The sequence below is a fragment of the Nothobranchius furzeri genome, chromosome 2 (genome assembly GCF_043380555.1).
Source record: "Nothobranchius furzeri strain GRZ-AD chromosome 2, NfurGRZ-RIMD1, whole genome shotgun sequence".
NCBI classification, from domain to species: Eukaryota; Metazoa; Chordata; class Actinopteri; order Cyprinodontiformes; family Nothobranchiidae; genus Nothobranchius; species Nothobranchius furzeri.
Genome location: NC_091742.1, coordinates 96901691 through 96923528, shown reverse-complemented (window position 1 = coordinate 96923528; position 21838 = coordinate 96901691). Strand labels below are relative to the sequence as shown.

Here is a 21838-nt window from a genome sequence, read left to right as displayed (position 1 = left end):
AAGACTGGAGTTTTGTCAACAGTGTTATGGCTACACTTATTTCTAATTAAATGGTGCAGTTGTTGTGCATCCTCACATCAGACACGACAGTCCAGACATTTCACAAATAAGGGAAATGATATTTTTTTAACTAATATTGCCAATTTTCTTAATGGCCAGCTCCAAAAACAGTGAAAGACTTCCAAGTGGGAGTCTCGCTGCTTTTGAATTTTGCCTTTAGGACAGATTTCTTTTCAGGCACGTAGTACAAACCTATCCCTGACTCACTCTGCAGCTCTCTGGACCCCTTTTCTTGTTTTATTTTACATTTTTCCAAGTTTACTGACAGTGTGTCCTGTTAGTTTATAAAATCTTGTGTAAAACATTTTTTTTTCTCAATTACTGGAATTCTTTGGATAAGACATGAAAGTAAGGAAGAATCATGTGGAAGCATATGTATAACAGAATTAAATGATTATGCAGTAGCAGAAATAATTTTTAATTTTCACATTAGAACTGCCAAATTTTACTCATAAATAAAATTAATAAGCAATCTTCCAAACTTCTTTTAATGTTTTTCTTCGTCATTGCTTATTCTGTGACATCATGAAAAGTATAAAGAAAAAAACATTTAATGTTGAATTTTCTAATAACACTCCAGCAAAAATGTAACTAAATTCTATTTGAAATGTCAAATCTGAAAATGAAAATACATGAGCAGAAATGCGTTTTCATTCTCACTTCACAACTGCTTAGTGTGACTCACAATTAAAATGAAGAAGCATTTCTCCAAACTGCTTTTTAATTTTCTTCTTCATCATGGCTTAATCTGTGATTTCATGAAAAGTATAAAGAAAAAGACATTTGAGATTTAATTTTCTAATAACACTCCAGCAAATGTGTAACAAAATTCTATTTGAAATGTCAAATCTGAAAATGAAAATGCATTAACATAAACATTTTCATTTTCACTTTCTAACTGGGGCACCCTGTGGGGGACGCTCCAGGAGTATGGGGTGGGTGGCTTTCTGTTAAGGGCCATTCAGTCCCTTTACCAGAGAAGCGTAAGTTTGGTCCGCATAGCCGGTAGTAAGTGGGACCTGTTCCCGGTGAGGGTTGGACTCCGCCAGGGCTGCTCTTTGTCACCGGTTCTGTTCATTACCTTTATGGACATAATTTCTAGGCGCAGCCGTGGTGTGGAGTGTGTCGAGTGTGGTGGCAGGAGAATCTCGTCTCTGCTTTTTGCGGATGATGTGGTCCTCCTAGCTTCATCCAGCTCTGACCTTCAGCTCTTGCTGGGTAGGTTCATGGCCGAGTGTGAAGCAGCTGGGATGAGGATCAGCACCTCCAAATCTGAGACCATGGTTCTCGACCGGAAATGGGTGGCTTGCCAACTCCGGATCGGGAGAGAGGTCCTACCTCAAGTGGAGGAGTTTAAGTATCTCGGGGTCTTGTTCACGAGTGAGGGTAGGAGGGATCGGGAGATCGACAGGCGGACTGGTTCAGCGTCTGCAGTGATGCGGACGCTGAGCCGATCTGTCGTGGTGAAGAGGGAGCTGAGCCAGAAAGCCAGGCTCTCGATTTACCGATCCATCTACGTCCCAATCCTCACCTATGGTCATGAGCTTTGGGTAATGAACGAAAGAACGAGATCGCGGATACAAGCGGCCGAAATGAGTTTCCTCCGTAGGGTGGCCGGGCTCAGCCTTAGAGATAGGGTGAGGAGCTCGGACATTCGGGAGGGACTCGGAGTAGAACCGCTGCTCCTCCGGATCGAAAGGAGCCAGCTGAGGTGGTTAGGGCATCTGGTCAGGATGCCTCCTGGACGCCTCCCCGGGGAGGTGTTTCGGGCATGTCCTGCCGGCAGAAGGCCCCCGGGTTGACCCAGGACACGTTGGAGAGGTTACATCTCCAATCTGGTCCGGGAACGCCTTGGGGTCCTGCCGGAGGAGCTGATGGAGAAGGCCGGGGAGAGGACGGTCTGGAGCTCCCTAGTTGGGATAGTACCCCCGGACCCGGATAAGCGGAGGAAGACGACAACTTTACAACTGCTAAGTCCATCCATCCATCCATTTTATGAACCCGCTTGTCCATGTAGGGTCGCGGGGGTGCTGGTGCCTATCTCCAGCGGTCATTGGGCAATCAGGCGATGTACACCCTGGACAGAGTGCCTGGACACACACACTCTCACACCTAAGGATGATTTAGACAGACCAATCAACCTGACTGTCATGTTTTTGGACTGTGGGAGGAAGCAGGAGGACCCGGAGAGAACCCACACATGCACAGGGAGAACATGCTAACTCCATGCAGAAAGGCCTCGGGCCGGGAGACAAACCCAGGACCTACTTGCTGCAAGGCAACAGCTCCATAGAACTACAAAGTCTGACTGGGGGAGGGAGTAGGTCTGCTCTGTGGAGGGGGGCAGAGTTTGCAGCTCCTTCTCCAGATTTAAAGAGACAGTACCCAAAAACGGCTCATTCTCAGACTCTCCTCAGAACAGGGGTAGATGAGGGGTCTGTAGAGCAGCAATAATGAGGAAATCAGACAAAGAACTGCAGTTACACTGAGTTTAGACCCCAACTGAATGATTTAGATGTAAAAATGAAGAATTTAAAAGGATGATATGTCTCCTTTACGGCTTTAAGAGTCAGTCTATTTATTCCTTTTATTTGTTTGAGCTGGAGTTAGCGTGCACATGATCATCAGCAATGGTCTTTCCTCCATTTGGAAGCGATACACATACCTCTGTGTTTACCGGCATCAACCTGTAAATTTCCTCCATGATGCACAGCGCCAGGAGGTGAACGGCCAGAGCAGCGTGAATCAAAAGCTGTATCCAACAAGGCCCAAGCAGCACGTTCAGGACCCAAACACCGCTTCAGGACTCACTCCAGCGTGGTCTCCAACAGGACTCGACCCACCAGCACCTCCAACAGGACTCGACCCACCAGCGCCTCCAACAGGACTCGACCCACCAGCGCCTCCAACAGGACTCGACCCACCAGCACCTCAAACAGGACTCGACCCACCAGCGCCTCCAACAGGACTCGACCCACCAGCGCCTCCAACAGGACTCGACCCACCAGCGCCTCAAACAGGACTCGACCCACCAGCACCTCAAACAGGACTCGACCCACCAGCGCCTCCAACAGGACTCGACCCACCAGCGCCTCCAACAGAACACCATCCACCAGCACCTCCAACAGAACACCATCCACCAGTACCTCCAACAGGACTCGACCCACCAGCACCTCAAACAGGACTCGACCCACCAGCACCTCAAACAGGACTCGACCCACTAGCATCTCCAACAGGACTCGACCCACCAGCACCTCCAACAGAACACCATCCACCAGTACCTCCTACAGAAACCCATCCACCACAGGTGAAAGAAAAAGACGGACTTTATGACGCGTGGAAATGGAGTAAAACAAAATGTTGTTCTTTCATTTTCTTATTCCTCAAGAACAGCTTCTTCCAAAAACAGGTTCCATGTTTTTGAGCTTTTTCTCATATTGTACCAGACTGATGTCTTTAAATTTAAAATGTCCAAATTTTTCTTCCTGGGGGGCATGCCCCCAGACCCCCTACAGTAGTTTAATACTTATCTTCTTCATGTCTGCTCTTTGGTGCTGGTGCACACCTTGTGGTAGAAAAAGAACTGGAAGATACTTCAAATACACTTTAAAAAGGCATTTAAAAGTTAGGGTTTGGTAAAGTGGTGTGTGTGTGTGTGTGTGTGTGTGTGTGTGTGTGTGTGTGTGTGTGTGTGTGTGTGTGTGTGTGTGTGTGTGTGTGTGTGTGTGTGTGTGTGTTACACATTTAGGACTGCATGAGACAGTGTGGTTCCTCAAATCCATGCATCTTATTATTTGGTTGAAGTAATGGTGAACAAAAATAACTTGTATTTCATAAATGACGTCTCAATAGTGTCTATGATCATATTTTATCTTATCTTTGGTCTGGGAGGGGTAACTTATCATGATACAAGCCTTTTAAAACGTGTTACAAGAGGAGATAAATGCATGAATTTAAAGTTCATGTTTGGAGACCAACCTTCACAGTTTGGAGGCTCACGCTGGTGAGGAGACACCATTAGTTCTAGTAACACCTGGGCTCCCAAGGCCTGTTCTGATAGGATGGATGTTACGGGACCCTTAAGGATTCCAGTTGGATGATTGGAGGATTATTTAGGAGGATTGGAATGAACAAACTGCATTCAGTGGTGAAGGGTTAAATGAGTGAGTGAAACCACTACCAAGGATGAACTCTGCTAACTTTACAAATCAGCTGCTCTAAATAAGCATGAAGGTCAGAGAGGAGCTCTAGGATGGACATGGATAAAGGAACTGTAATGTAGAGGTAAAGTAGGGCAGGGCCAACGTTAGCAGCTGTCATACGGTCCATCTGAAATGTTTGACTTTCATTTAGCTTGTTATGTGACAGGTTAGAGCACAGTCTCATGTTAGTTTTGTCATGAGAACATTGAGATACCTCACATGCTGATGGTGTCTAAAAAATATTTTTTTCTTTCTCAAAATAAATAATTTTAATCACAATCCTAGAAGATCCTCGTCCAATCAATGTGCACGTCCTGTTCTTACTGATTGGATAAAAGTCCCTCCATCAAACTGTGTGTGTGTGTGTGTGCACGCACACACAAGCATGTTGTGAACTAGCGTTGTGATTTTTCACTACTTTGATGTAGCCATCCTTACACTGACAAAAATGTAACAAAGTAACTTTTACTTCGAGTACATTTTAAGATACTTTTTACTTTTACCTGAGTAAAAATTTAGGCAAGTACTTTTACTTGTACTTGAGTAAAAATTTATCAAAGTATTGGTACTCGTATTTAAAGGTATAGCAATCGATGTTTTTCTTCCGGGTGGATCACGTCAACCATTGGTCCGCAAAAATGTCAATTTGTGGTGAAGCCAATCCTGGGTTAGTTTTCACTTCCTGCACATGCATACTCTGTGCACCCCCGCACTCTCATGGAAATCAGGAAGAGGAAAACGCGGTCCAGTCTGCTCCCCAGAGATGCCGCTGTTGCCGGTTTTCTGCTCGAGAGGTAAGCTAACGTTCTGCATGCAGTTTTTAGAGCCTCTTATTACTCATTATGGCCGGCAGCTACTTGTAAACAGGCGCTGGGAGAGTGTTGCGACATGTGGAGAGGGTGGTTCTTTCCTGAAATTCAGAAACATCGATTGCTATACCTTTAAGTAGGAAACTGTAGTACTCTTTCCACCTCAGGTTGCACCCAAGACATTACAAAAACAGAAAGAATGGAACAAATAAGCTGGATTAGTCGGTACCATTGCCGGTGGATGAATCTTCCTTGGTTTGGGAGTGAAGTGAAGCAGTTAGACCGATGGAAGTGGCGGGTTTTGTCCAGTTTGCTGAGCGCCACATGAAGCTAACCTGCTTTTGCTACCTTTCCATCTGATGCTTACCCTGTTAGCGCTAAACAGCAAAGTAAAACCTTCTAACTTGTACATGAACTTTTTCTATATGTCACAGTGAAACTTGGATTTGTAATTACAGAAAGTAAAATGTTATGTGTAGATGTGCGAGGGAGAGCCGCTACACCGTGCAGTGGAGCTAGATGAACTCTGGAATCGGTGAGCAAATCTTATGCTGTTATTTCAAATAAGTTTGCACTATTTTACCAGAAAAACGTTAAAAACAGTTCATTGTACATATTCTGGTTAATAACTGTTGCACAAAAGTCTGATTTTTGAGAAAACCAGATTTATACTTTTGCTAATTGTGAATCCGAGTTTCCAATTGTATTTGGATGTCAAACAATATGGATAATACAGGTATTAATTTTTGATCAGGTTTATTTGCATGACAGATGCACGAGTGGATTAATCTGGTGACTTTGATGGCGAGCCTTCTCACTTTGCAAAACATTAGCATTTACGTTTAAACTCCAGAAACAGCGAACAACAAACTGAATAGTGAACAAAGAGATTTAATAAAACACTTAAGAGGCAAAAAAAAAAAAACATTTCATTTTCAACCTTTTCTTCTCCAAAAACAAAACATATAATAAAACTGCTGCCTTTCATTTTAGTTAAAAGAGCTTCCAGATCAGTTGCACATTTCATTCAACACCCTTAGAAGTCCCAAAATATATATTTTATTTATTCCATGTTGTCGTTCTTTTTTTAAAACACAGAAACAGTTTTGTTACCTGTTGACGCTACGTTTCGCCGACGGCTGCCGGCTTCTTCAGGCTGACGCTGATGGTGGCGCGAAGGAAGGGACGCGCCACCATCAGTGTCAGCCTGAAGAAGCCAGCAGCCGTCGGCGAAACGTAGCATCAACAGGTAACAAAACCGTTTATGTGTTTTAAAAAAAGAACGACAACATGGAATTAGAACGAAACAGCAAGAACACAACAAAGATATATTTTATTTATGTTCATTAATTCTGTCCTGTGTGGACTCTCATGTGAAAGTTTAAACTTCTCATTTGAGCAAATCTTTGTCCACAGAACTCACAAGCAAAAGGCTTCTCTCCTGTGTGGACTCTCATGTGAGTGTCTAAATGGTCCTTTCGGGTAAATCTTTGTCCACAGGGCTCACAAGCAAAAGGCTTCTGTCCTGTATGGACACTCATGTGTCTGTTTAAACTGGAATTATCACTAAATCTTTTTTCACAGAGCTTACAAGCAAAAGGCTTCTCTCTTGTATGGACTCTCATGTGAGTGTCTAAATTTCCCTTTTGGGTAAATCTTTGTCCACAGAGCTAACAAGCAAAAGGCTTCTGTCCTGTGTGGACTCTCATATGTTTGTTTAAACTTGACTTATCACTAAATCTTTTTTCACACAGCTCACAAACAAAAGGCTTCTCTCCTGTGTGGACTCTCCTGTGAGTGTCTAAATGTTCCTTTCGGGTAAATCTTTGTCCACAGAGCTCACAAGCAAAAGGCTTCTGTCCTGTATGGACACTCATGTGTCTACCTAAAGTTCCCTTTTTGGTAAATCTTTGTCCACAAAGCTCACAAGGAAAAGGCTTCCGTCCTGTGTGGACACTCATGTGAGAGTCTAAATTTCTCTTTAGGGTAAATCTTTGTCCACAGAACTCACAAGCAACAAGCTTCTGTCCTGTATGGACACTCATGTGTCTGTCTAAAGTTCCCTTTTGCGTAAATCTTTGTCCACAGAGCTCGCAAGCAAAAGGCTTCTCTCCTGTGTGGACTCTCATGTGTCCGTCTAAAGTTCCCTTTTGGGTAAATCTTTGTCCACAAAGCTCACAAGCAAAAGGCTTCTCTCCTGTGTGGACCCTCATGTGTCCGTCTAAAGTTCCCTTTTGGGTAAATCTTTGTCCACAAAGCTCACAAGCAAAATGCTTCTCTCCTGTGTGGACTCTCATGTGTCCGTCTAAAGTTCCCTTTTGGGTAATTTTTTGTCTACATAGCTCACAAGCAAAAGGCTTCTCTCCTGTGTTGACCGTCATGTGACTGTTTAAATGTCCCTTGTATGTGAATCTTTGTCCACAGAGCTCACAAGCAAAAGGCTTCTGTCCTGTGTGGACTCTCATGTGTCTGTTTAAACTTGACTTTACACAAAATCTTTGTCCACAGACCTCACAAGCAAAAGGCTTCTGTCCTGTGTGAACGCTCATGTGACTGTTTAAATTTGATATGCGGCTGAAACTTTTTCCACAATCGTCACAACTAAATGATTTTAGTTTTTTCTGACCTTTCCTGCTAGAGTCTACATTTTGCTTCACTCTAACACGTTTCTTATCAACACAACAGCTTGAAGACTTCAGTCCTGAATGACTTGTCACTCTCATGTGTTTCTGGAGAGACCGCTCATGGAGAAACTGTTCACCACACTCTGGGCAGCTGAAAGATTTGACAGCCTTAACATGTGATTTAGAAGACCTGCTCTCCTTCCAGTCTTTGTTATGATCTTTGGTGTTTGGCTCAGAATCTGACAAGAGTTTCAGCTGACAGTCAGAATTGTTGCCATCCTGGTCATCATCTTCATCATTGCTGACTTCAGTCTCTGAAGAGTTAGAATCATATTCATAAAGATTTAGATCTGGATTCCTGGTAGTTTCTGCTCCTCCACAGTCCTCTCTACCATGTTCTGCTTTCATCTGGTCAGTGGTGCTGCTGGTTGGAAGATCTCTGTCTTTAGGATGGTTCTGATCAAACTGTGACAACAGAACTTCTCTTCCTTCTTCCTTAACCTGATGAGAAACTGCAGAGAATGAAATGTTGGTGGCATCAGCTTTAATCTCATCAAGCTGCTCCTCCTCTTCCTGCTTCATGTTGAGGGGCTCCATGTCCTTCTGGTTCAAAGGAGGCCTCAGTTCTTCAGGAGCTCTTCCTTCTTCCTTAAACTGACACAAAACTACAGAGAATGAATTATCACAGTTTAAAATGAATTTAAATAAAACAAAACTTTAAAATGTTTTTTACTTTGAAAAACCAGTACTGCCGTTTTTCCCCGTGTGCGAAGGAGCCGGCTTCTGTGCGGTGCACTGCTCTCACGAGTTAAAGAAAACTACAGGGAGAGAAAAGGTGGAAGAAAGGAACCTTACGTTAGAAGAAGGCATTTTTAGTTCAGACCGGTGAAAACCAGCTTCATGCTAACGCACGCTGCTACATGTGAACAGTAACGTAGTCAATGTGGTCTGTCGTTAATGCGTAATTCCAGATCGGTAACAGCGTACAGCTTCATGTCGGGTCATGTTCCCACCGAGACTCTTTTCAGAAGAAGAGGAAGGAAGCCGATGAAGATGTTGATGTAACGTTAGATGAAGATGCTCATTGTTCTTTATCGTGACCCAGTTCCCTCTGAGTGATCTGTACTGATAGGTAATTTGATTTTATCCCATATTACCTTAAAGGACGACACACCCGAAGAGAGAGAGAGAGAGAGTAAATTGATTATTTGTAATGTCCATGTGCGTGGCTCGACGGGCGAGAAGCTGGACTCAACCAACCAGCCTCAGCCCCCACTCAGCTCCAGCCTCAAAGCCTTCAGCTCACCAGCTCTGTATACCTGCATTCTCCACTTATCCGTTAGATAATATTTAACCTCCATAACCCTGGAACCAACCCTGGAACCTGTAATAACGCACATGACAACAAGGAAGACATTTACCCTGAGTTTCCAGAACACGGAGAGTTAACGCAGAGAAACCTCCTCCGAGGCTTCCCCACGTCACTCCCGTGTGCTCCCAGTTCGTCAGGGGCTTTATTCACAAAAAGGATGGGGGAGAAGGCAGGCCTTCTCAAGTTACAGAGGTACAGAGGTTTCTCAATCAACATCCTTGCTCAACCTTTTCATGAACAGCCAACACAGAGATTCATGATGTGTAATGGGCATCTTTTAGGCCTCAAAAAGGTACAATTGAAAAATACCCAACATTTACTGTGATACGTGTGATATTCCCAACGTTCCTATTGGTGATTTAAGGGAATCTGTTATGTCCCCGATAGGTATTATTAAAAGTGAAGGAAGGGGGTAACATAAGATCTGGCGGAGGAGTTAAAAAAATGGGTTTATTTGTACAAAAAGGTAAAAATCACAAGCAAACAGATCTCTCCAAAAGGTTAACACTACACAGCAAATCATCAACTATAAAACACCTGGTTAAAACTTATATTAAAAGCTTAACCGAGCAAAAGGTGTTTTTAAAATCCCCAAAGTTGACAACTGTTCCCAAAACAATCCACTGACTAAAAACACCTGGTAAAAACTTATTTTAAAAGCTTTACCACAACGAAAGGTGTTTAAAATCAAGGTCAGTAAAATTGCACAAACAAAGTTAACCTTAAAAACCGAACACAAACATCTAAGGATCCCGCTGGATCATCCCAAACTTATTTCCAAGACTTAAAAACTATCACATTTTAAAACTCAAACGAATCCAAACAAATCTAAGGGGTTGAAAACAAACAAAAACCGGGAGGACAGCAGAACCCCTGCACTGCTGCCTGCCAGACTGCTGAAGGCACAGCCCTTTATGCAGGTGTTTGCTCATTAGGATGATTCCTCCCAGCTGTGCTCCTCAGCAGCCCGGGAGAGAGGAGGAGGAGGGGCGGTGTCAGGCTGATTCACCAGGGCTTGGTGATTATGGCTGCTTCTTCTCCACAGGCCAGCCTGGCATCCGTAACAGAATCTAACATGTGGCTAATATATTAGACAAGTAGGCTGAAGTGGAGGAGGTGAGTGAAGGAGAGACAAGTGGAGAGGCAGAGCAAGGAGCAGCATGATGATGGAGAGAGCAGCAGGGAAGCAGAGAATCTGGCTGGGACCCAAAATGTTCCTCCCATGGCTGTAGCACAACAGTCAAGCATTACAATTTATGTGAAGTTAAATAAATATTTTATTTAATTTTAATTAAACATGAGCTGTTGTACACACTCCTGCATTAATGTTCACCAAAAACACACAGTCTCATGTCTCAGAACGACCGTCTCCATACGTCTCTACCACCCTGCATTTAGGGGCGTGGTCCTGGTCAACACCATCTCCTGAACTCCACACTGAAGGTCAGAATGGGAAAGAAAGGTGATTTAAGCTATTTTGATCGTGTTGTTGGTGCCAGACGGGCCAGTCTGGGAATTTCACAATCTGCTCAGTTACTGGGATTTTCACCCACAACCATTTCTAGGGTTTATAAAGAATGGTGTGAAAAGGGAAAAACATCCAGTATGCAGTCCTGTGGGCCAAATGCCTTGTTGATAAATGAATAAATGACCCGCACTTGTATAGCGCCTCTCAGAGTAAGGACTCCAAAGCGCTTCACACTACCGTGTATCATTCATCCATTCACACACATACTGATGGTGATGAGCTACGGTGTAGCCACAGCTGCCCAGGGGCGCACTGGCAGAGGCGAGGCTGCCGAGCACAGGCGCCACCGGTCCCTCTGACCTCCACCAGCAGGCAACGTGGGTTAAGTGTCTTGCCCAAGGACACAACAGCAGCATTCTCTGTCCGGAGCCGGGATCGAACCTGCAACCTTCCGATTACTGGACAACCCGCTCAACCTGTTGAGCTACTGCTGCCCCCACCAATGCTAGAGGTCAGAGGAGAATGGGCCGACTGATTCAAGCTGATAGAAGACCCTAACCCTCGTTACAACCAAGGAACGCAGCAAAGCGTTTGTGAAGACACAACACGCACAACCTTGAGGTGGATGGGCTACAACAGCTGAAGACCCCACCGGGTACCACTCATCTCCACTACAAATAGGGTTGGGCATCGAGCATCTATTGGAACCAGTTCCAACTGTTCATTTTTCCCAGAATCGCTCAACGTTTTTAATTGCAATTCGTAGAATGCCGACGGAAGAGAAATCCACGACCGATCTCCGTGAAAAATAAACACGATCTGTACATTGTGATCAATGCTTTTCAGAGCTGATCAGACCAGCTGTCTGTGTGCAGCACCGTCCCCCCTCCCCCCACCCGGCATGCAGGGGCCAAATATAAACACGTCTACCGAACTTTTACTCCGTAATGTAAACTTTAACTCCTGCAGCGTAGAGGAAACGTGTTAAATACGTGAACGCGTTGGATTTAATAGAAGCTTTAAAGAACAAACTCTGGACGGTGTGAGGCGAGTTTGTCTCACTGCAGAAATAACAACACACACGGAGCGTCAGCAGTCAGACGCAGCCGCGTGAGCGTCACAAGGCTGAACAATAACCTGTAGAATAATTAAAGTCATCATGCTAGAGAAGCTACTCTGTGGTGGACCACACCAGCTTCTGCCACATTAAATAATAACAATAATAATAATAAAGCACACATAAAGCTGTGAACATTTTAATTTCCTTTCTGAACTATTTATCTTGAGAGTTTTAATGTTTAAAATCTGTTAGATTGTTACTGCCGGCAGCTACATTTAAGTTTCTGTTCTGACTGAACGCTGCTGCAGCATGGAGGTGTAGTTCTCAGTCATCCTGGACATGATCATCCTGAGAGTTTTAGCTGAAAACAGCTGGACGTTTCTGGATATGTTGGAGACATTTAACCTCTCATCCCAGAGGCTTCTTCCACACTTTGGTTGTGGTCAGAAACAAACACACTGGTTGTGCTGCAAGTCTTTTTCTTTTTCTCTCCGAAACATGTTTTTCTCTAAATGAAGGCGATGATACTGTTCATAGAGTTAGAATTCATGTTGAAGTTAAGATTTCATCTAGTAGGATCGTGGTTAGCTGGCTCATGTAAAACATGTCATGTCTTCGGAATCGGGAATCGATAGGAACCGGAATCAAAACGAGGAATTGGAATCGGAATTGTTCAAAATGAAACGATGCCCAACCAAGCCCCCACAATGCGGCTCAAAATTTGAGGCCAACCCGGAAGTAGCAAAAATTGCAGTTCCACCCTCATCCACTAGGGGCTGATGTCAGAAACGAGCAAATCCTCATTGACTCCCATGTTAAAAATACCAATTTCACAGCAGAAATAAACATGTTTACAGCCTGGTACCAAAACATGTTTTTGGTTTAAATGATCTAGTTTACACTCATGACAACTCTGAGGGGGGTGAGTTTTTTTCTCACTCTTCTGTTTAAGTGTATTAAAAGCCTAAAAATCTGTATAATTAATGAGCATCAGACACACGTGACCACAGAGCTAGCTCCATGGAAAGGCCTCAGTAGAGCCTCAGTCTGGCCTGGAAACTGCTCCGGCATTTTGAGTCTGTGTTTGTGTATTTTTTTTTTTTTTTGGATTATTATTTGTACAATTGTTGGACAAAATGACTTGCTGTGGCATTAATTGCACTAATAGAGCGTCCAAGGAGTCTCCACTTCATTATTTTCAGTAAGTAAAATTATATTTATGATTTTTAGGTCACTGCCGAGCTGAGCTTAGATTTTAACATTTACTGTTTAACCATGAAATTTAAATGTAATAGGGTAAAACCCAGTGCATTTAACATAATGCTGCATTTTAGAAAATGGGTTGAAATATAACATGTTGGTGGAGCTGGGTTCCCACTGTCGGCTTGTGGAGCTCTCGGGAGACCTCTGTTTTCCACCGGTTTCTCCTTCCCCGCAGCTCGGCGCATCTCTGTCTGATCGCGGCTTCTGTCTGCTGTGCGGGCTGCCGGCTTTCAGCAGCTTTCGGGAGACCTCTGTGTTCCACCCGGTTTTACCCAGCGGTCAGCCCGGCGTATCTCTGACTCAGAAGCTCTGGTGTTGTGCACAGTTAACTCCGGTTGTAGCTAGGTTGCTACCTCCGTTAGCTTAGCTCCCACCTCCATGTTAGCTTTGGGTTAGCTTCAGGTTAGCTTATAGCTAGTTCGACCGGGTGTCGTCAGTTGATCCCAGCCTTACAGCCACACCCTCAGCTCCACCTCTCTTCTCTTTTGTGGAATTGTCTGGGCTTGACAGAACCTGTGACACGGTCAAAATGGCGGTGGTGGCCACCGCCCATTTAGCCTCAAAAACGTGTTATTGGAGTCTATGGAAACCCATTGTCCAGTATATATGTCGATGTGCCTTACCCTAACTACAAATAGGGGTGGGTAAAATTAATCTATGTGGCGATGCATCTAAAAGCTTAACATGTTGTTTCGGCATCGATTAATGAACGTCGATGCTTAAAAAAACATCAACGTTTTGTTGCGAAGCAGGCACTAAAAAAATAAAAACACCCAACCAGAGCATTAATGTGCTGCACTGCCCGGACTGTTTAGTGAGTGGCACTACCTCTTTCACATCTTTCTCTATCCTGTAGACTGTCTCCAAACTACCGAAGAACTCAGAGAAGGCGAGGAGCATTACAAAAGCAATAGCTACTTTTATCGAGACGGATCTACGCCAGTATTCAGTAGTAGACTACAGGGGGTTCGGTTAGTGGTGCACACCATGGAGCCGCGCTATAAACTTCCTCACCAAAAACCCTTTGCAGAAAAAGAAGTACCCCACCTTTACGAGGAAACCAAAGCAAGCGTTCTGGAGTCCATGAAGAAGGCAACCGGGATAACGCTCACATGCAATGCGTGGACATCGGTTGTCACCAAATCCTTCGTTACTGTAATGGCACATTTTGTTCTCGCGCCTGACAAGAACGGGTGGAAGTTGGTGAGTCATGTTCTTCAAACTCAAGAGATGAGTGAGAGTCAAAGCAGCACAATGTTGACATTTGCCCATCTCACACAACAGTAGGATGTAGAGGATCGAGAGAGAGGGGAGGGAGTGTGGGAGGACAGATGAGTATGAGTGTCACTCTGCTCTATTTTGTTGTGTTCGCCTCACTGTACTGAAGCTCCAGGCTGAATATATGTTCAGTTGAATTATGCACCTTTGTTCTGAAAAAATACAACATATTACCTTCAAATATAGCAGGTTTTTTCTGTTGCCCATATTCCAGACTGAAAAAGCTGAATTTATTTATTTGATCTGTATGGCAGCTTTTTAGTAATGCTATCATATGCCAGACTCATAAAGTTTCCATTAAATAAATTTGATGGAAGAAAAAATCTTGTTTACTTTAATTAATTATCTCATTAAATCCAGGGCTTGCCTGTTTTCAGTGTTTTCCCAACAATGGAGGGGACACTAATGTAAGTAAAGCTTTCCCTGATCGAAGTTAAGTTGGTCAAAGTGCAAATATTTACACGTCACACTGTCATAAAATAAGAATTTGTCTTTGAAAAATAGTTAAATGTTAAAAAAAATGTATTTACTTACAGAGAGTAGTTTTAGAGGAACTGAATTGATAGGTTATTTATTTACAAATGTAGATAAAGAAGAAGACAATCTTGTCTGAAAAAAGCATTAAAAATGTAAATAATTGAAGAATCTTGGCACCAGTAATCGAATCGAACCAAAAATCATTATACTCAAAAAAATCGAAGCATCGAAGCTTCCATAATCGAAATCAAATCGAAGAGTACCCTTTTTGGAACACCCCTAACTACAAATAGGAAAAAGAGGCTACAATTTGCACCAGCTCACCAAAACAGAATAACAAAACAAAATAGAGTAAATAATAAGGGTATTATAATAATCATTAGCAACATTAAATATAATAACAATAATAGTAGCAAAAAAACAATATTTTTTTCCTACAAAATTAATATAAAAATATTAATGCTGATAATGATAAAGTATAAATAAATAATAATAAAAAACAAAAACAATAATAATAATAATAACAACAACTAGACAAGCCCAACAGTGTTTTAATTGTGCAATTAATTAGGCTACTTATCTGTGTGACTGCGTATGGAGTCTATGTGTGTGTGTGTGTGTGTGTGTGTGTGTGTGTGTGTGTGTGTGTGTGTGTGCGTGCGCGCTGCAGTGTGGAAAGTGAAAAAAAATTGTGCCATGCAGATGTAAAGACCCAGAAGCAGATAAAAAAAGGGAAAGAAAGGAATTATAAAGGTTAAAAAGAGGAACAAAGAAGAACAAAAAAGAAAAAGTGTTGTGGTTGTGAGGTGGTGAGGGAACAGGTGAACATTTCTAAACAGATCTAGCAGCTAATAGATCCTGACATGTTCAAACCCAGTGAGTGATTTTAACTCATTCACTGCCAATGACAACTAAGGTCGTCATTTGCATGTTGTTACTGTTTGAGCATCAGAACGAGCCCCTGCACTGAGAGAACAAACATCTCAGCCCTGAAGCCGATCTTCATACGTTTACGTCACACGTCACGTGATCAGGAAGCAGACATCCATGTGTTAGATCGTTTTGGGCCGTTCCTGTAAAAAAAGTGAGGCGCGAACCGGAAAACCGTCTGCCGATCACAATTCGACAACGGATTATGAAAGAACGGATAACGCTCGAAACACACGGATTCTTCCTGATGTAAGAGGTGAGTCTCCTCTTTGTTTTGGTTGTTTTGGCGTTGACATCATCCTAGCTCGCAACGTTCTGTGACTCTTAAAAAAACTGTAATAACGGTGAGAAACGCTGGCAGCGAAGGCCGTTAGCGATCAGGAAACGGCTGGCAGTGAATGAGTTAATAATAATAAAGTTGTACCTGAAGTTCGTCTAATAAAGCCAGTCTTTTACTCCTCGTTCTTTGTAGATCTTACTGTCAAACAGTTTATCCACGGAGATCACAGCCCGCTTCCCATCCTGGATGAACTTCTTGTGCAGCGGGAAGAGAACTCAGCGGCGATCCAGAATTTCTTTAGGAAACTGGTCGTTTACGCTGTAATCTTTACCTTTAAGCTCTCTCCCGCGGCTTTTAACAAGATCTTTCTGCTTAAAGTGCTCAAATTTAGCCACGATGGGACGAGGTCTTCTGCTGTCTGTTCTCCTGGCTCCAAGGCGATGTACCCGATGAAAGGTGATGTTCCTCACTGTTTCCTCCGGTACCTTCATGTGAGTGTGGAGAAAGTTCGTGATGGTTTGTTCACAATCCTCCGCTTCTCCTCCGGTTTGCTCTGGAAGAATTGCGAACACCAGGTTGTCTCTCATGCTGCGTGATTGGAGATCCAGAACCATCTCCTTTAGAGCTTTGTTGTCCTGGGAGATCCGATCTTATCCTGCAGTTATTCCCGCAGAGACGCGTTCTCAGCCGCGAGTCGCTCCACCTGCTCCTGGCTAAACTCCAGAGATGTTCGGAGGTTCTGGAACTCCTTGTGAAGCACCTCTAGAGGTGGAGTCGCCCCTCAAATCCCAGAAGCCATTTATCTATGGACTGTAGTAGATCTAAGACATCCTTATGGGGAGATGAGGCCTCAGGCGAGTCCTGGGGACGGCTCCTCTTGGTCAATGGCGTTTCCGCCTCAGCTGCTGCTGCTTTCTTCGGTCCCATGACAAAAATCTCAAAAACCTCGTCAATATATGTTTGCAAATTTTCTAAATTTTCTCCACTTAACTCCAGATTGAGTGTGTTATATTTACCAGATTTATTAATTTTCTTGCGTTGTCAGTGAGTAAATTAGGCGAAAATCTGTCTTAATTGTTTGTGGAAGTTGATTAACAAGCTGCCATCTGCTTCAAAACGCCGCCGTGTGTCCGGTGACCGGGCCGTCAGCGCATGTGCATGCCCTCTGCTCTGCTTTTTGGACATAATGCTGCTGCTTTTTCTTTCATAATTTGTTGTTGAATTGTGATCGGCAGAAGCTGTTCCGGTTCGCGCCTCATTTTCTACACAGCAGCGTCCCAAAACAATCTCCTAACACATGGATTTCTGCTTCCTGATCATGTGGCGTAGGTGGATGAAGATTGGCTTTAGAGCTGGGATGTTTGTTCTCACGGTGCAGGGGCTCATTCCGATGGCCACACAGTAATAAAATGCAAATTGGCAGTGAGCGGTTGGATTTAAAAGGCACTCTGGCTGTAGGAGCCATTTGTGTATTGTCTGATTTGTATTTTTCCTAAGCCAAGTGACAGGCCCAGGGCCTGAGTGGTAGCCACTCCCGCTTATTTAATCTGGGAAGCAGTTTCTACTGCGTGGCGAGGACTGGGTGGCTGAGTGATCACAAACGCACGGACAGTCAGGGGCAGGTAAACATACAGAAATAAAATCGTGCCTGTGTAACTGAATCATGGACACTTACAAAGCAATAAACATGTTAACAGCACATTCAAGCTGCGAGTTCTTTAAACGCATGTAAAACTTCGTCCACGTCAGTTACCAGTAGCCTCAGGGGGCGTTGGGCCTGGGCGTTACAAACACCGGCTATGAGGACGTGTGTGCCCTGATAAGCCACAAGTTTTCTGTTGTACCAAACTATGTTGTTAGAAACACACAAAATGTTGCTGTTTATTTATAAATCTGTAATATTTAGTACATTTGTTGACATACGTAGGACGCCATGTTTGCTCTCTGGGGGCGATGACGTATATTGGTTGCTCTTGGAAGAACAGCTATTGACGCTGGTGTTTGTTTACGCTCTCACCGTATTGATTATTAAGTAAAATGCAGCATTGTGCTGCTTTTGGATGTAATTTCCAGTCAGAGGGCAACAAGGGGAGTGATGTGAGTTTACAGCTTTCCCACTGGCAACAAGAGGAGAAAGCAGTGGGAAGATGCCTGTGGACGGACACAACTTCCCAAAGATCCGCGGCTGTGTTCCCAACATTTTTCTCCTGATGCGTTTGAGGCTTATAGTCGACCACGACTACTTAAAGAGCTCACCAGAGCGGCTGGGTATAAGAGAAGGCGGAAACTAAACGCTTTAGCGACCATTTTCCCACACAAGGAGCCTAAACGCCCTCGGAGGGACGAGAGACGCTGTCCTGAGCCGACAACCCGCTCCTGCAGCTGCCGCTTCTGTCACGCTCAGCCAACCATCGGACACGCCACTCGTCACGGATGAAGCTGAACGTTCACCTCTCCCGTCAGTAAAACAAGCAGTAAGTGTAGAAACAGTGTTGTCCACATATAGAATATCTGCAACAATGATTAAAGTGGTTTCACTGAACATCCTAATCATCTATGAAGCACACGACAGCTCTGGATGCTAAAATTCTCCTAAATCATTCATGAATAAATCTGATCACACGATAGCTTACAGATAACTTCTGCTGACACAAATGTGAGCTCTCTCCCTCTCGGTTACCATGGAGACGCATTTGCCGTACACGCACCACCGGTTCTGTCCTGCTCTCGCTTCATCCCGCCTTTCTTGCTCTTCATGTTGATGCTCGTTTTGTGACACATGGTCAGTGATGTCTAGGGCCCGACCGATATGCTTTTTTGGGACCGATACCGATATAAAACTTTTAACAAAGGCCGATAGCCGATATAATGGCCGATAAATCTCCCTCACCAAAAAAGAAATAAATACAAATGTTCTTAAGATTAAACCCTTCATTCTCTGCCTTTTTGATGCCGACTTATTTCTATATTACACACCAAAGAACCGTCTGAACAACTCACTAGGGTTTCCAAGTAAAGCAAATAAGATTTATTTTGCAATCTCAAAAACAACAGAACACACAAACTCAGTCAGTATAAATCTAACATTCAAGTTTTTTGTTTTCTGAGTCTGTGGAGTTTTACACTTTTGTGTTTTGATCCTTTCCAAAGCCGACAGTATTAGGAAAATAAAAATAAGATATGTTAAATGACTAGTATGTGGCAATGTATAAGCCTTATGTAAAATATAAGGCTGAAAAATACAATAGATTTATTCTACTGTAGAGAGGAATGTTTATTTTCTCGTATTACCGTCCCCACAGCGTTTCATTGCTTTGTTCCCAACTCCCCCTCGCCCGTCCTCAGCTGCGACAACGGTCGTGTGCCGCCAAAGCGCTGCGAAAAGGGAACCGCCTTCATTCGTCGCCCTTGTTATCCTAATCTACAGGCCACATGGGCCGCCGAAGCGCTGCGCGCCGGCGCTCCGGCCTGCGCCATGCAGTGATCGTCTGCACTATTTTTTTCGCGAGCCGCGGGTGAACCGCGTGAGTTTGAAAAGACTGCTGAAGAAGAGCGGAGGAAATTGTCTGAGAATATTCCAGAATGTCTACCAGAAAAAGACCAATGTTACTTACTTACTGCCCTGCATGACTAAAGGGGAAGCAGAGTGAGCTCTGCATAGAGCGTAATGCTGCGGCAGTTTTATTTTATTTTTTCAGGTTAACTTTTCAATACGAGGCCACGAGGCACACAATAAACTTAGGAAGCATGTTGAGGGGAAACATACTTTTGTCATTGCTTATTTTACCGTTTAACTTACCACTGACACAACAAATATGCTTAAAACTGAAGACTTACCTCCTACTTCCTCATCACCGTCATCTCTGCTTGACTGAATTGCTTCTTCTGCTCCATGACGGTGGCTCCACCCCCCAAGGAGTGGAGCCACAACATGAGTTCATAAAGCTGGCGCCATCTGCTGGATAGGTAGCGCAATATCGGCCAAATCGGCGGTCTTTTTGGCCGATAGCCGATAGTGTTAATGACCCCTATATCGGCCGACCGATATATCGGTCGGGCCCTAGTGATGTCATCATTAATGTTTCGCTCTGGTTCAAAGTGAAAAGGCTGAACAGATGACATGTTGATGTCGCTCAACAGTCACTACAGGGTCCCAAAGCCGCCGGTGCAACAGAGGTACAACCATATGACGTCACTACCCAGAGTGCAGTGCGACGCTAACAACAATGGCGACCCACGAGTTAAACTATTTATACTAATTTTATAAAGATTAAGACATCAAGAAGGTTTTTTACACCATTTTAATATAACTGATACTAACATTTATCTTTTAAGAAGCACAGAGTTTTGTAACCTGGGTTCCTTTTAAAATGACAACTTTTGTCGCCAATGGCAGTGAATGAGTTAATGATGATGAGGGTGGTTCCTAGAGGCTGAGGTGTAGGGCTAAAGTGTCATCACTCACTTTGGTCTGGTCCAGACGCCGTCTCTTTACTGGTGCTCCTCAGTAGGTGACGTGAAGCTCCAACATCTGAGCGTTCTGTGTTCCTCAGAGGAGAAGAAAAGTAACATTAGCACTGGCTAAATTATTTTTACTAGCATCTCAAGGCCTTGGAGAAGCAGATCTTCACTTACCTGAACATCAGACCAGTGTGTCCCAGCTGAGCTCATCAGGGCGTTAGTCTGACAGCCTGTCAGTGAAACACGGCTCCAGCCTTCTGGATGTGGACTCTACAAAGCAAAGGAGCATTTTTACTGTTGTTTTCATTATTTTACAGCTGATTTTATCAGATTTCTGACGCTCATACAGACGAGTGTTGGTGAGAGTAAAGCTTGGTTTATGCTTGACGCATTCACTTTCCGCTTGGTGATGCGGCTCGCGGATGGAACGCGCTTCACAACTCGCAGCGTTTATGGTTCATGCGGCTCGTCTCTGCGGTGAGCCAATATTCTCCCAAACTGTAGGGGGCAGCATGGAGCTCTACGGCATGCATCCAACACTACACCATAGTAGAAGTAGAAATTACTGTTTACAACATGGTATTTCAGCATTTTTAACAGCGTCCTCGTCTTTTCCGACAGTGCGAGCTATTTCTCTCCAAGAATTATTAACATGTTGATCACGGTGATCTCTGAGAGCTGAATCATACAAATGTCTGTATTTACGAACTTCTGCCATACTAGTTCTTGCCGGTCCGCCATGTTTTTCGGCGTCCGTCCATCCGCGTGGTTAGAAATTTTCCGAGGTGCGCGTTGCGGAAATTCTGGGCCGTGCGGAGGCGCGGTGGAGGGGCGTGGTTGTTAAAATGACGCAACTTTTCCGTGCGGACCTCACGGACACATCAAGCATAAACCAACCTTTAAAGCTTTAATGTATTTTCCTGTCTTAAATGTTCTTTTTAAGTAATCATGTTTTAAAGTAAGTCTCAGGGCTTTTTCCTTAATGCCCTGCTCTGGTATGCTGATAAGACATGTAATTTGTCTCTGTGGGGGTTGGTGGAATAATCTGCCCGGCAACAGGAATCCATAGTTTCTGAGTGACTCAGCAGTTTTTGGCTGACCAGCAAGCAACTCCATAAAATGGATCCTTCCCCTTAAGGAAGACCCAGGCTGAGAACAGCTCTGTTATTGGCTAGAGTAGAAGGTGTGGTGTCTAGTGATTAATTGCTCTTTGTTTCATTTCTCCTGTGTTTAATAAAAAGTCTGTGGTGGAGAGAGAGAACTCAGAGAGACATATCCTCTGCTTTTCTCTCTCTCCGTTGCAGCGCATAACCTTACTGATCCGTTCCCTTGTGTGGTTTATTTTAAGGATATAAAAATACCCAACAGCATGGCCGGATTATAATACAGGCAAACTGGGCACAGGCCCAGGGGCCCACAGCCACAAGGGGGCCCACGCGAGCAGCAGTCTTTTTTTTTTTTTTTTTTTGTGCAGCAGTCTCAACATTGGAGAAAAATGTTGACAATAGGGATGCTCCGATCAGGTTTTAATCTGCCGATCACCGACACCGATCA

At 43.9% G+C, this 21838-nt stretch overlaps 1 protein-coding gene across 1 annotated transcript; it reads right to left on the bottom strand.

The window, feature by feature from the left end:
* Positions 1-5810: 5810 nt before the first annotated feature.
* On the bottom strand, positions 5811-20449 carry LOC139066232 (gastrula zinc finger protein XlCGF57.1-like). Its single transcript, XM_070548577.1, has 2 exons — positions 20289-20449; positions 5811-8513 (listed from the first exon to the last, which is right to left on the bottom strand). The coding sequence occupies exon 2, from the start codon at positions 8290-8292 to the stop codon at positions 6742-6744; it is 1551 nt and encodes a 516-aa protein (XP_070404678.1). The 5' UTR covers positions 8293-8513; positions 20289-20449; the 3' UTR covers positions 5811-6741.
* Positions 20450-21838: the final 1389 nt, after the last annotated feature.